Below are 14,750 nucleotides of genomic sequence, written 5' to 3'. Positions count from 1 at the left end.
AGCTGCATTCTGCTCTGTGGGCTACAGGCAAAGTTTAGGCAAGCACTTCGCTTGAGAAAGCAAATAAATGGTCCACAAGAGTAGCTGAAAACAGCAGTAGAGAAGCCACAATGTACAACATCCACAATCCCTCAATCATATTTTGTAGCCAAGCACTCATTGTGACCAAGACGAGTAGATGAAATATATGCGTGCACTTTTGCTTGCAAAATGACTTCGTTGCGTGAGGAAGTACACCACATAAGAACAGAAAGCTGAGTAAGCAATAATTCAAAGTAAATTCACTGTGGCAATGTTTGGTCTATTTTAGCACATACAATTTGTTCATTCTCAACCTGCCTGATGGATAATTTTCCACTGCAAATAGTGCTCAAGTTCTAAAGCAAATAGCATGGTTAGCAAAATTTGTAGCTGTGACAAATTCACAACTCATTCCTTGTGAAATCATCACTTTACAAATCAGTTAAATGTACATGACGGTGCACCACCGAAAACTGTCACTCAAATATGAAGCAATGAACCTGGTAAGCGGAATTCAAAGAAATGCGCTTACCTGTCAGGGGTTTCTCCATAATCAGTATGATGCAGCTAAGCTGTCTGTAGTGCTTGGCACGAGACTAATTTCATCACTGCCAGTGCACAGCTTCAGGTCTCCAAATGCCAGTTAACGCCAAATTTAACAGGTTACCAACTTCAGGTTTCACATTTCACTAATACTTAGCCTGAATTATAGGCCTAAAGTAAGTCAGGAGGCTGTTCTTTATACTAGGGCCCTTCGTGCTTCTGTTAGACGCACTTGCCAAAAAAAAAAAGAATACTTCGCTTGAGAAATCTAAGGCTCTTATCCCTCTAGGCCAAGCCAAGTCTGGCATTTATGCCACGATCAGAATACCAGCAGCCTGAATTAGACTTGTAACAGATGTGTGTGATGAGTGAGACATTAGCGGTTAATCATGCCCGCAGTTAATCAAGCGGTTAATCATGAAAGCTAGCTTGAGCTGTAGATGGACTTCAATGCTACTAAAGATTGCCAACTATCCATGAAATTTGGGTAAACAGAGTGAAAGAGCAATCTGGTCTTTGGCAACACTGTAGTATTAGTAAGACTGACTTTGTGCCCTGCCAATTTCATGTGTAGGTGCACACAACTCTTTGCAGCTCAAATATGGGTGGAAAAGAGCTGCCATCTCTTCATCTGCTGGGCTCCATGCATTTAAATTGTCACTTTGTTTTTGCTTCACTCCAAGCCAGACATCTTGCAGGCAACACAACTGTGCTGGTGCCCTACTGCTCACAGACAACTCCCAAGTGTCATGTATGTAACTTCGGAAAACTAGGGCACACAAAGATTTAATCCGTACATAACTGAATACGCTGGCACCAAGTTTTGATTTATACTGCTGCTGCAAGTAGAACACAGCCTATGCAATGCCACAAACACATTTCAAAGCAAGTGCTGTCTTAAAGTTTCATGGAAGACAGCTTTTTAAGTAAAACCAAAAGAAGTGATATCATGAGAAGCCAACAAAAAACCATAGGGGAAATTACTTGTACTTGCTAACTGAATTAAAGAAATTATAAATTAATGGGAATTAAAATGGATGAACAAACAACTTGCCGCAGCTGGGGAACGATCCCACGTCTTCGCATTACGTGTGCGAGCATTGCACGTGTAATGCAAAGATGTGGGATCGTTCCCCACCTGCGACAAGTTGTTTGTTCATCCACTTTAATTGCCATTAATTTATCATTTCTTTAATTCAGTTAGTAAGTACAAGTAATTTCCCCTATGTTTTCTTTGGTGTCATTGCTTGTTGGCTTCTCATGATATGATTAATAAAAATCGGGCCCCTTGGTTAACCCCCTTCCTTCTAAAAAAAAAGTAAGTAGCATAATTTCTGAAAAGGCACTTAGCTCACACATTGCTTATATAAAACTCCGTACGGTGAACAAGGTAACAAGGCATGATGAGATGCTCCACAGACCAGTATCACGTGGTTGCCAGAGAGCCTCAATCGTATGGCTGCTCATCTACACCTAGCGGCAACAATGGTTCTGAGACCATGTGATGACATTAGTGTTAAAGCATCACATTACTTCATTCATTCATTAATCACACCAACTAGCCCAACAGCTTACTAGTCACACTAATAAAAATTACACTATTAGTACAAAACATCAAACCACCAGCTATGCCATAGTCGTCAGTTTAGAAATGACTATTAGGTCCCATCTAGTTGGCAAACAATTAGACAGGCAGTCACTGCACGGTACTGAAAGACACATCTGGATCCCAACCTAGGCCAGATTCTGTTTGGTGGTGCACATACAGTGCAGCAGCCGGGCAAGCACTTCGCAGAGTGCACGCCTAATCATGGCAAAGTTATCACTGGCACAGCACTAACAGAGGAAGTTCCAAGGCCTATATTGACAAGCGAAACTGATAAGCACACTGATAAGCGAAACAGGACACTAACACATGAATGAATCTACACGGTTTGCAGAAAGCCTAGCACCTAAGGGCACACTTGAGGGTATAAGTGGATTGCACTATAAATAATTTCCATTAAGCTTTCCCCAAGATAAGACAGGCTGCCACATAAGTAGTGCTGTTGAACATCAGACGCCACCCATGGTGGTTGTACATGTGCCCGCTGAGCAACAGCTTCAAAAAGCACCGGGGAAAGCACAGCTCACTCGTATGCTCTTCTTCATGCTTTAGGAAAGATGTAAAGCTAAGGAGTTTCTGTGGAAAAAGCTGGCATCCAAATCACTGCCAACGTGCATAATGCACTTTCTGCTGCTCAGGTGATAGAGGGCACTGCGCACAGATGCAAAGTAGTATGTGTCGACAAGTATTTGTGCACTCCAAAAGATCTGCTGTGCACATCCATGAAGTGACACATGCAGTTAAGATTAAGCAGCAGAACTGCGCAGTTGAACCTAGATGAACAGGGCATGCATCCACTTATGCCAAAGCAGCAGGTCGCCATCCATACACAACATTGCACAACGCACTCTGGACAGTCTTGGATCACTGGAAAACGCAGCATGATGAAGGGCTTGCTTATGTGGGCCAATGGCTGCAACTTCATTGCCCGCAGTGGTTGCCACCATGAATTCAGAGATGTGAAGCCGGAATCCCCCCCCCCCCCCACCACCATGCCTACATTCACTCTTATGGCGCGTTGTCGTTGTCGCCAAGTATCTCGTCCTTGTGGATACGGAGGTGGATGGTCAACAGCTGGCGGGTGACAAAGGCCTCGGGGCAAAAGTAGCAGCGGAAGCGCTTCTCATTGGTGTGTGCCTCTTCATGGGCGATGAAAGGTGTCAGGTAGACAAAGAATCTACCGCAGTAGCGACACTTGAAATTTCCCCTCTTGCGCGACTGGCTGGTGGCTGTGTACGGGCTGTTGCTAGATGAAGACAACAATGACAATGTTAGCATTATTACATAACAGGGTGCAAAACTCTCTTAGCACTATTTCAGTGAAGTGCAGATGTACTTTAAAGAACATTTCCTAAGCCAACTCCACAGTACCTTGCTAGGTGCACAAAAGTATGGGTTGCCGCCTAGTGACTTCTATAAACCTCTTGCCATTTTCAAATGGAGGCTCTAGAAGACATCCAGTTTTGACCACTGAAAAAGCCTGTTAAATTTAGCAGGCAAGAAAGTATTATGGCAGGCCGCAGTGCTATACTACTGTAAAATTCCAAGCAAGCGCTACCCCCTATAGTGAAAGATACTCCTTGAAAGTTTGCAGGGGGGACTACCTGTCTTGGATCCGGGGGTCAGCAAGCTAGGCCCATACCGTCTCTCAGCGATCACAGGCTCGCCTGGTTTGTTTGTTTGCTTCCGTCAGCGTCAATAAAATCAAACACATTGCAATTTAAGCACAACATAATTGTGTACACATTGTGCTGATCAACATATGTGTTTATTACGAGCTACATGCGGTCGTGTCCCAAGTGCCACAGGTCTCTGGTTTAACTCTATATGCACATCTTACTGTACATATGCTTGATCGAGAGGAAAAGAAGCCTGAGGGTCTGATCATTGTTAGTCACATTTATATGAGGCTAATGTGGTCAATGCATGCTCACTGACCTGGAGAGGCAGAGCAGAAGGGTGAGACTAAAAATTAATCTGCAAAAAACTAAAGTAATGTTTAACAGTCTCGGAAGGGAACAGCAGTTTATGATAGGCAGCGAGGCACTGGAAGTGGTAAGGGAATACATCTACTTAGGACAGGTAGTGACTGCTGATCCAGATCATGAGAGTGAAATAATCAGACCAATAAGAATGGGCTGGGGTGCGTTTGGCAGGCATTCTCAGATCATGAACAGCAGGTTGCCATTATCCCTCAAGAGAAAAGTGTATAATAGCTGTGTCTTACCAGTACTCACCTACGGGGCAGAAACCTGGAGGCTTACGAAAAGGGTTCTACTCAAATTGAGGACGACGCAACGAGCTATGGAAAGAAGAATGATAGGTGTAACGTTAAGGGATAAGAAAAGAGCAGATTGGGTGAGGGAACAAACGCGAGTTAATGACATCTTAGTTGAAATCAAGAAAAAGAAATGGGCATGGGCAGGACATGTAATGAGGAGGGATGATAACCGATGGTCATTAAGGGTTACGGACTGGATCCCAAGGGAAGGGAAGCGTAGCAGGGGGTGGCAGAAAGTTAGGTGGGCGGATGAGATTAAGAAGTTTGCAGGGACAGCATGGCCGCAATTAGTACATGACCAGGGTTGGAGAAGTATGGGAGAGGCCTTTGCCCTGCAGTGGGCGTAAACAGGCTGATGATGATGATGATGATGATGATGAACAGACAGCGAGGCCAAGGAAAGCATGGGAGAAATTACATATATTTTTAATTCAGATGTACATATGATAAAGTAAAGAGAAATAAAAGTGGACAAAAAACAACTCTTTGAAAGTGGGAACTGAACCAACATCTTTCATATTACCCGTACGTTGCACTACCAATTGTCCTTTGCTGTCTTTTCATCCATTTTCTTGTGTGTCTGTGTATGTGTCCTGGACCTAGGCCTGGGAGTGTTAGCCAGTGCCACCACTGATAGCCGGTGGACGTAGAACACCCTTTCAACTGCAAGTGTTTGCAATAAAACAAAGTGGCCCCATCTGAATGGTTACGACGAGCATGTTCAAATAAAAGGAGAAGTAACAAAGGGTTCATGGAGAACGCAGATCATCCTCTCCTATGCAAATTGGCGACAAGAAACCCACGACATAAGGCCTCTAGAAGCGAGACCGGGCAGTCTTTGTGGATTCGTGATTGCACTTAAGAGCCTGGAGGGCCATCGACAGGCCACCAAAGGCTGATGCTGGTGTGTGCCAGGCCTAGCCATTCCCAAGACCCAGTTCACCATGAATGTCTTCATGGACAGTGCCAGGAAGTTTGCTGTATGGATGACACCGCGACACCAACTCCACCTTGCAACACATCTGACTAGTGATGGCCTGCATTTTTGGCACTGGCGTGAATCATGAAAACCCGACTTGAAAAACAGAGCATGGTATGCAAGGCAGCCGTGGAAGCAACTGCAAGAATTCATGGATGACACCGCGACACCAACTCCACCTTGCAACACATCTGACTAGTGATGGCCTGCATTCTTGGCACTGGCGTGAATCATGAAAGCCCGACTTGAAAAACAGAGCATGGTATGCAAGGCAGCCGTGGAAGCCACTGCAAGAATTCATTGTCTTTTGCCTTTGGAGTGCCCATCATTACATGAGCTGCAGGAACTTCATTCCACAATGATAAATCAGTAACACGTACTAAGGAAAATCGGTAAAAAAGATAGTGCGACGGATAAATGAAAGGAAGAGAGGTTAACCAAGGCTGAGTGCAGTTGGCTTCCCTGCATTATTGGAAGGCGAAAGGAGAGGAAAAGATTAAGAGAAGGAAAGAAAGTCCAGTTATAAAGGCCAACTGCAATGAAATTATGGACTGTGTAAAAAGCCCTGTTCAGGTAGTTTAGACGTATAGCAGCCTCTGTGGAAAATTTTATGTTTGGAATGCAAGTGTGTGCTTCACAATATGTCCGCATAGTAGTAGCATGCTGCCCTATATATAATTTGGATTCACTGCAGCGACTGTGTTTACCCTGTTTGACTGTCTTTACCCCTGCCCTGCCACCACCAGGGAAAGGGGCTGACTGGTGGGTGAACAGTGTCCCAGAGAGACGAATAATGTCCTGCAGGCCGAATATAGTAGCCCATTGTCGGATCGCCTGCGACAAATTTTTAAATTCTGTTAATTCCGGTATGCTCTCTTATTTTTTTCCCTGCTGTGGTAACACATGCGCTGTAACGCTACATTCTCATTTTATAAAACTCTGATAGGGTTTTGACTTCCACATCAAGATTTTCTAAGTCTACTAAGACATCATTGCTGCTCTGTGGTTCATGTGCTATATACTCTTTTTTTTTTTTGCTCATCGCTCTGGTAAATCTCAGTTGCTCAACTTTCTGCACGTTCATTATGCTTATTTTTTCTTCGTTCTTTTGTATGGTGCACATTGATGTGTATTGCGCAATGTATGGTGAGCACTCCCCCCTCCCCGCCTCTCCCTAATGTAATGCATGCTTGGGTGATATGCAAGTATGCGAACAAATAAACCCATACGCTACGAGAGCCACCGCACTGCAGAGCTCAGGGTTCTTTAACCACTACCTCAGGTTCTTTAATGTGCACTAAATACACACCCCTTCCCCCCGCACCCCCCCGAAATGCAGCAGCCACAGCTGGAAACCAAACGCGCAACTTCCTCCAGCCCAATAGGAGAATGCAAATCCAGTGAGCCACACTGAGCCAATGATGCGAGAGGGAGGGGGTGATGCAAGATTAACACTGGAAATCAGGGTTGCCATGATCACAGCCCATGTGAACAAGGAAGCCATGTGCAGAGTCAGGTAAAAGGAGTACTGCATAAGAGGTAACCCCCATAGAGACAACAGCCCCTAATGTCTCGGTGCATGATCTCTACAGCTTTTTGAAAAAGAATTTATGTCACACTACAAATATTCAGGAACTTGTGTAACAAGCCTACAACTAATTAGCTGACAAAGCACATAGCAAATATATTGTAGTATGTCGAGAGAATTGAAAACACTGCACCGTTGGTTCTATTCATTCTATGATTTACCAATACTTGAAGAGTTTGCTTCTGGTCGTGTGAAGGCCACTGGGCATGTCTGTGCATGTTCCACAGCAAGCTATACAACAGCAAAAAGCTCAGGTATCAGCACTCGTGCTCCAAGGTGGCCTAAAAGATTTAATGATGTGGTCTTAACTGCTTAAGCCACCTCTGATTATGGGGCACGACACAGTGGACTGCAAATTAATTTTGACCTTCTCGGGTTCTTTTACCACATGCCCAATGGAATGGTGCACATGTTTTTGTCTATCATCTCCGTCGAAACTTAGCCCAGTAGTATGACAGGCCCTGGCAAATCCAGTACGAATGGCAGACTCCCCAATTAAGGTGATCGCTTACTTATACTTCCAAGTCATGCTTGTCAACTGCAACTCCTTCTGCAGACATACCTTGTCCCCGTTCAGACAGCCAGCGAATGTCTTTGAATGAAAGCACCGAAGAAAAAAGTGACGAGGACCCCAAAGAAAACAGTTGCTGCGGTGATCACAGGAACAGTAAAAGTGGTGCTGCGCTGCCATAATACCAAACCGTAGGGTGAAATTCAAGCCGAAATTCACATATATAACTCGTACCAATTATTCAGATTATCCCGAGGGCTTCCATTTATTGGAGCTATCCCCGCCAAGTCTGAATAATCTATCGGCTACTCTATGTCGCCTTATATTACTGAGCATACTGAAGTAACTTTTTTCGGGTTCCCATACTGGCGCCCTCAGGTTATAATCGTGACCACCTTATAATCGAACAAACATGGTAGTCAAATTATTCCACAGTTCACAACAGTGACCCTCAAGGCACCTAGGTAGCTTTGAACATTAAACTCCATAAATCAGTGAACCACAGCAGCCTATGCAAATTAGTCTGCTGAAAATCGTGCTTTGCAAACAATGTGCCAATTTCTAACTCTTTTTTTTTTATTTGAAAGTTTGCCCTGGGGTCCCTCATCTCCTCTGCAGTGGAAGTGCCGAGAAGCTACACATTATTTCTGGGCCATTACTCCCACTTAAAAAAAAAAAAAAAAAGAGGCAGGTCTAGGTACTAGAGTAAGTTATGCTGTTAAGCAGATTAGTTGGCTGCTGGCTTTTTAATGTTACCTGTGCAAAATCCCATTTCATTTTGCCGTCGCAAGATGAGCAACGACCTTCAATGCACACTACCAAAGTTCCTGAATAGCAATTTCCCCGGTAATATGGCGCATCACCTAGTGAAAGCACAGATGTAAAAACCTGTCCAGCACCAGGAGTGTTGGTGAAAGAATATCAATAATCACAGATCTAGCTCTGCAATAGGGTGAACACAAATTCACTGGTTCGAGTCCGGTATTAGTCTGTCATTTCTTCATTGTGTTGCTGTTAAAGATAGTTGGTGGGTCAAAGACAGGGATCACGTCACTGTCTGCATCACTGCGGTGGTGCTGAATTGGAGAGCTTAAAATGGTAGTGAAAGTTCCCATGCAATGCATTGCGACACCAATGTGTCCATAAAATGTCGAGCCAAGCCTACCTTTTGTGAAGTGAGAAGTTGTAGAAATCACCGCGCTCCTTGGCGTTCTCCCTGTAAGCACAGGTGTTCAGCTTGACGCCTGTACCGCTTCCTTGCGTGCCCAAACGATGTAAGAGTTTCGGTATGTCCTTCTCGAACGAGGCACCGGTTACTACAGAGAGAGAAAGAAAGCCACTCATGTATGGGAATTGCTGAAGGATCACGGTGAAATCATATGCACACACGCACTGGGCAATGGCAGTAGCAAGAAAATAATAATAATAAATGAATAAAACAACTACAACAGCTTGAGGTCAAACTAACTTTAAGTTAAACATAAGCTCTGCAAACACAGTCATGGTTCTCCCTGTTGCAATAAAAGCACCATTAAAAAGTGCACTACATTTCAAATATCATTTTATTACACGACATAAACAAACCAAGACTGTCTTGGTAAAGCATTTACAGCCAGAACTTGGCGATTCCTCTATCTCTAACCAACTTTGAAGCCACTTGGTTCTGAATTTTTGCACACCATTATGCTAAAATTACAAGAAAGGCTGCTTTGATATTTAAAAATGATGGACGAAATTAGTTTCACTCATTGCATAAAAAGAAGCAGTGATGCTAATGATGACATATGCTAAGGCAACCAGCACTTCCCATTTTTTATCAAAAAAGAATTCTGTCTTGCTAGTTTGCTACAGGCACTTTCATGAGCCAGCCATAAAATGCCAACAGACCAAGTCAAGGACTGTGCAAGGTAAATGTGAATTTTAGTTGAAAAGTAGAAATGAAGGGTGGAAAAATTTGAAATTTTGAATACAGATTGCGTGTTACTCACTATTGATATTGGAAAAGGTAATATTCGGCATTTTTGAATATTCATAAGTACCCAAACACTTGGCAACAACTGACTGTTAAAGCCTAGACACTATATATCGATTTGCTAAACAAGGTATCTGCAATTATCAGAAATGAAACAACACGACAAATGTCTCTGAAGGAATGCAGAAACAAAATGAATACCGCAAGTTTTGCATTTGGTTTTGCAGCATAAGCCTACATGCAATGTGCGAGTTTTGCTGGTACTACCTAATTTAGCGTTTTTGGCAGTCTGGTCACGTAGCATTTTAACCTTTTACACTAGGACTAGCGACATTTTCCTTGTAACGGGTCCCCTTATGTGTGTTTACTGCACACTAGTTCTTTGTGGAGCTTTTTTTTTCTCTCACAAGTTGTTTTCAGCCACCATTTCTTTAGTGTTTCTTATAGCTCCATTTCAAACAGCCAGCCGTTCATTCTTTGAAGCATGTTTGCAACCAGGCTCCAATGATGCTGACAGGTTATTTGTGCAGTTCTTTAATGGCAATTAGTGATCTGTTTAAAACCGATTCCTTGCCCCCGATAGCTATCTTTTTTGGACTAATGAGTGCAGGCGTCTTAATTATGGAGAAAGAGATATTCCTACTGTAAACATGTACATATGTCTGCATTTGTCTATTCAATACTGAATTCAAATTCGATACATACAACTCATATTTGATTGATATTAAAAAAATGTGGTATTTATGCACCTTTAGTAGAAATAATAAGGAAACAGGAAATGAAAATGGAAGAAATGACACCTGGCTGCAGGTGAGAGTCAAACCAGCCATCTCCACATGTCGTGCGCCAAGCTCTACCATTTCAGCTACAGTGACAGTTATTTTCTCCCTCTCGCCATCCATTCTCACAGGTATTTTGTGCACGCACACGAGCCTACCCTAGGGCAAATTAGCCAGCACCACTCACAGCCACTGAGGCAGATCTGCGATTCAATCACGGGCAGCGAGCTCCTGGTCCGGGGCTCCAGCAGTCACTTTCAGAGATACTTTAAGTTTTGTAAGGTTTCTCCAGACCAGCACCAGACATGTCGATGTCTACGAGTGACATCACTTCTGACACGCTCTGTCAGGATGGTTGGTAAAGTGGTAGAACGCTGTGGCTCGTGGATGCCGAAAGCATCAGGTGCTAAGTTCCGTGAAATCTGGCAGAGGTGAAAGTATCTCTGAAAGTGATTGCCCGAGAGTGCTGCCCTTGCTATAATGGCCACAAGTAGCACTAGCTAACACACCCACGTTACGTTTAGTCAAATAGACAAATACCAAAGAGAGTGGACGAGGAGGAAGGGACAGCTACCAGTGAAAGCTTGGGTCACTTCCTGTGCACCTGTATGGCACTAGAGATTAAATGCAGCAGTGGGAAGCTGCCATTTGGCAGATGCATGCACCCAACAGCCACATACATAAAGTTTCCAATGCTGCATCAAATTTTTGCCTCAGTTTTTTCACCAATGCAGTTGCAAAAGTGATCTCGACTGTACAAAGATGCCAACTTCAACATTTTGCAAAGGCTCCATAAGTGTCCCATAAACATGCACTCGGCCTTAGTGCACCAAAGGGTTTATACTGCGAGAGGGTGAGGCTGGCCAAACATGTAAAAGCACAGCATGTGGCAATGCATAGATTGTGCATGATTGTGCGAATTCACCTGTGAGATAATGTACAATTGGCTAGCTCGCATGATGTGGTAACGTGCTTGTAGGACCGCCTGAACAATATCAATCGCAATACAAACTGGAACTCAGGTGGTCACCAGTACTTAACATCAAGTTACACATTTAGTCAGCAAGACAATGCATCTGTGTAATGTCCTTTCCGATTGCTTGCTACTACCATCTATGGCTACTGTCATAGCATGGTGCCTTCCTCATAACCTCTGCTTCAGCAGTGGTACATCAATGAGCGGGACATTACAAGTTTTAAAACATTTATATATTTGGACCATTTTTGCTTAAAAGAAAGCTTTTAAAAAATTTTCTGGGTTGAGTCATTGGTAGCCTTAGAAATTGACATAGCCCTCATTTATGAATGAAGAATTTAGTTAAACAAGGCACTACAAAAACAAAAATCCATTAAGGTACAGGGGGCTGGTGAGATTGCACCCAAGGTGTCATCACCCCTGGTCCTTGGTTTCTGCCTCTTTGCTGCCTTACCTGGTATTAGCTAGTAGAAAAACTGCCCACAGTGGTATCCTGCTAATGGAATTTACCATTCCAGTTGAACCTAGCATCCCTCCTCCGTGTACCTTTATGAGCCTGTTCTGCACATCATGATCGTAGGTTAGTTGTATTTGTGAATGCAACAAGGTCAAGAGTTCGCCGCACATTATGTTCTAACAGCTTTAAAAAATAGGTAATGTGCTTACCGCTGCTTTCCTATTACTCAAAGTTCACATAACTGCATCTTTTAGCACGCATCAGTCCATAACCAGTGGTGTACTTGCCTGCCTAGTTTAACCAAATTTTTTATTCCTGACAGCGCACAAGCAGGGACAAAATACTGCAGGACCTGCGGGCATGTGCCAAACAGCATTACCGACAAAGCAAGCACCTGGTGCCATGACATGGCATCCTGCACGAGTGTCCTGTTATGCTCCTGTGCCTGCCATTGCGCCCACTTCTCGTGAGCCTGCAATCAGAATTGCTTTAAGTGCAAAACATTACACTAAGAGAGCGGTGTTTGTTTCGGCCAGCATAGTGTGGGGTACACTGTCCCTCACATCACAACAGCGAAAAGAGATGCTACTCTCCCAGTGTGATCTTTCGCACTCATTGCAACTCCTACAGCAGGAGTTGTGCTGCAACTAAACTGCAACTGCAAGTTGCATTGGAACACTGCAACTTCTACAACAACACGGCATTGCACGTGCACAGTGCCGTTGTTTCGACACCTGGTGCTTGCTTCATCAGAGGGCACAGGAATGCAACTTGGCATTAACTCACAAATCCTGTAATAGTTTGCCTCCACTGCACATCACTGTGGCTGCTCACTTCTCCAATGGTGAGACATGGGGAGGTATTTTCCAAGTCCACCTAGTGGGCATGTCCACTTCGTCTGCTGCTGAAGTGCTGACTGACTGTGGCATCTGGTTGCTGCAGACACAAAGCCCAGCCCAGCCAATCAGAACTTCAACAGCTGACGAAATGAACATGTCCACTAGGTGGACTCTTACAGAATACCTTCCGTGGTGCTATTTTCGTGTGTGTATATCTCTTAAAGGAAACAGGTAAGCGGATATGCCAAATGTTCTTTTGAATAAAGCAGACCAATAAATCCGATCATTCTGGGAAATTTGAGCGAAACCAAAGAAGCTGTAAGCAGAGAATATTCTTTCGGAGCTGTCAGAATAAAAATACACAGTGTCTACTTCAAGGGGGCAACAATCAGAAACAAGGAAAGGGACCATGTACACAGCAGAAGGTTTCACCCATGTTGCCACAGCTATACAGTACGTGGATAAATGTTAAATGTTTGCATGATAAAACCACTTGAGAACGAGGAATTCACAATGAATAATTTTTGCAACATGACACCAAATACAACTACAGTCACTAAAGAAGGGAATCTTGGTGATGTGGGACACAAGTGCAAACCTGGAACACAGAAAAAGAAATTAGTTAGAGGAGCAGGGTGAATGTTCAGGTGACATGGTGAGAGGCGCTTGCAGTCGCAACAAACCACATAAGTACATAGAAAGAATGCACGATTGGACATGCTAGCGATGGATACCTGCGTGGTACCAAGAATATTTATTGGCTCTCTGCAACAACTGCAAACTTGGAAGGCCTCCAGCGGTCATCTACTGAAAGTTGGAACACAATCATGCAAATACGCCAACTTAAAGGTAGTGCTCCTCAAAAAAAAAACAATTGAAGTTTCACCTACAACACTGGTTGATGGCTGGGAGCATGCCATCTTCACTTTTTGAATTGAGCGCATTTTAATCTTGCATGTCTGTAGTGCTATAAATGAGCTTGTTTTAATTTCTTCCAATGCTTGACCATTTATTGCTTAAACGTGTAATAATTATCGGATAAATATAGTGCTTAGCCCATTGGTTCTTTACCTTACCTGGGCGCAGGTGTAAGAATGGAGTTCAGTCAAGTTTGTAACTGAACATTTATATACACATAAAGTAAGTATGTCTGTGGAATTGCCAGTTAAAGAAATGAAGAAAGTAGGCTGTATGCAACAGCACACTAATCGGTGTTGACACTGCTGCTGATGCTAAAATTTCAAATTGATATCAAGTTTGAGTTGTCATTCGGTGTGCACAAACCCTATGTGGCTGTTTCTTGGGCAGAAAATGTTGCAATAACACACCCTGATTTTAAAAAATGGGGTGGGGCTGGGGGCTTGGGACAAGGTTGAATGATGTATAATAATGTGAATATAAATAAAAACGTGAATAAAATGTCACTGGGACACTCCGGACGAATGCAACCAGCAGGCGATCACTCTCGATCGTAAAGCAAACTTAATGATAAAGAATTATTTACGCGATGCAATTACACAATGTGTATACACGCACACACGCACACACACACGCAAATCCTTTCACCTCGTAATAATAGCTATTGCAAGTTATTCACTCCTTAATGAAAATGCCAAAAATGCACAATCTTTCTAACACCATCAGCAGATGAACGTTTCGAGAAGAACAGCTAGTTATAAGCATGAAGATCACACAACATTCCATAGCAATAACCATCGTGCTTAACTGTCGCTGAAGCAAACGCAGTTAATAAGCGGCGCGTGCTAACTACAACGCATGTTCGCTGACATGATTGTACTACGCACAAACAAGTGCACCCCTTGGAGCTGTCATATCTTCGTTCGCTGATGTGCGGATATCTCGAAGCATAGGCACAGCGCGACGATTTCTTCACCACAACATCGAAGAGATTTACAAGGATGCTTGTCATATCTGCCGAACGCAATACCGCATGCTTATTCCTCCGCTGGAAGCCGGCTCTTCGATTCGGCACCACGGAAAACGTGAACGCGTGCATAAACCGAACATTTCCAAGCGCGCCATTAGAGCGCGCGCTCACGGGCTTCACGGTTTCGAGATGTTTCGTTTTCCGCCGTCACGTTATAGTCACGTGGATTGCCAGACTACTTGCGTGAGTATGTACAGCAGCAACGTTTAGCCGTGCTTAATTATAAGTTTACTTTCCGGCCAATGCTTCC

At 43.6% G+C, this 14,750-nt stretch overlaps 1 protein-coding gene across 2 annotated transcripts; it reads right to left on the bottom strand.

Annotated features, from left to right (window-relative positions):
• Positions 1 to 1,749: 1,749 nt before the first annotated feature.
• Positions 1,750 to 14,750, bottom strand: LOC126529631 (uncharacterized). Of its 2 annotated transcripts, none has more exons than XM_055069909.2 (3): positions 13,287 to 14,747; positions 8,695 to 8,845; positions 1,750 to 3,416 (listed from the first exon to the last, which is right to left on the bottom strand). In XM_055069909.2, exons 1-3 carry the CDS (start codon positions 13,354 to 13,356, stop codon positions 3,179 to 3,181), a joined length of 459 nt encoding a protein of 152 aa, XP_054925884.1. In that variant the 5' UTR covers positions 13,357 to 14,747; the 3' UTR covers positions 1,750 to 3,178. The 2 variants fall into 2 exon arrangements, 1 of the variants encoding a protein (XP_054925884.1); XR_011890087.1 differs by having other exon boundaries at positions 1,751 to 3,416; positions 14,358 to 14,750.

The sequence above is a fragment of the Dermacentor andersoni genome, chromosome 9, assembly GCF_023375885.2.
Source record: "Dermacentor andersoni chromosome 9, qqDerAnde1_hic_scaffold, whole genome shotgun sequence".
Taxonomy (NCBI): domain Eukaryota; kingdom Metazoa; phylum Arthropoda; class Arachnida; order Ixodida; family Ixodidae; genus Dermacentor; species Dermacentor andersoni.
This window is presented reverse-complemented; position numbering and strand designations above follow the sequence as displayed.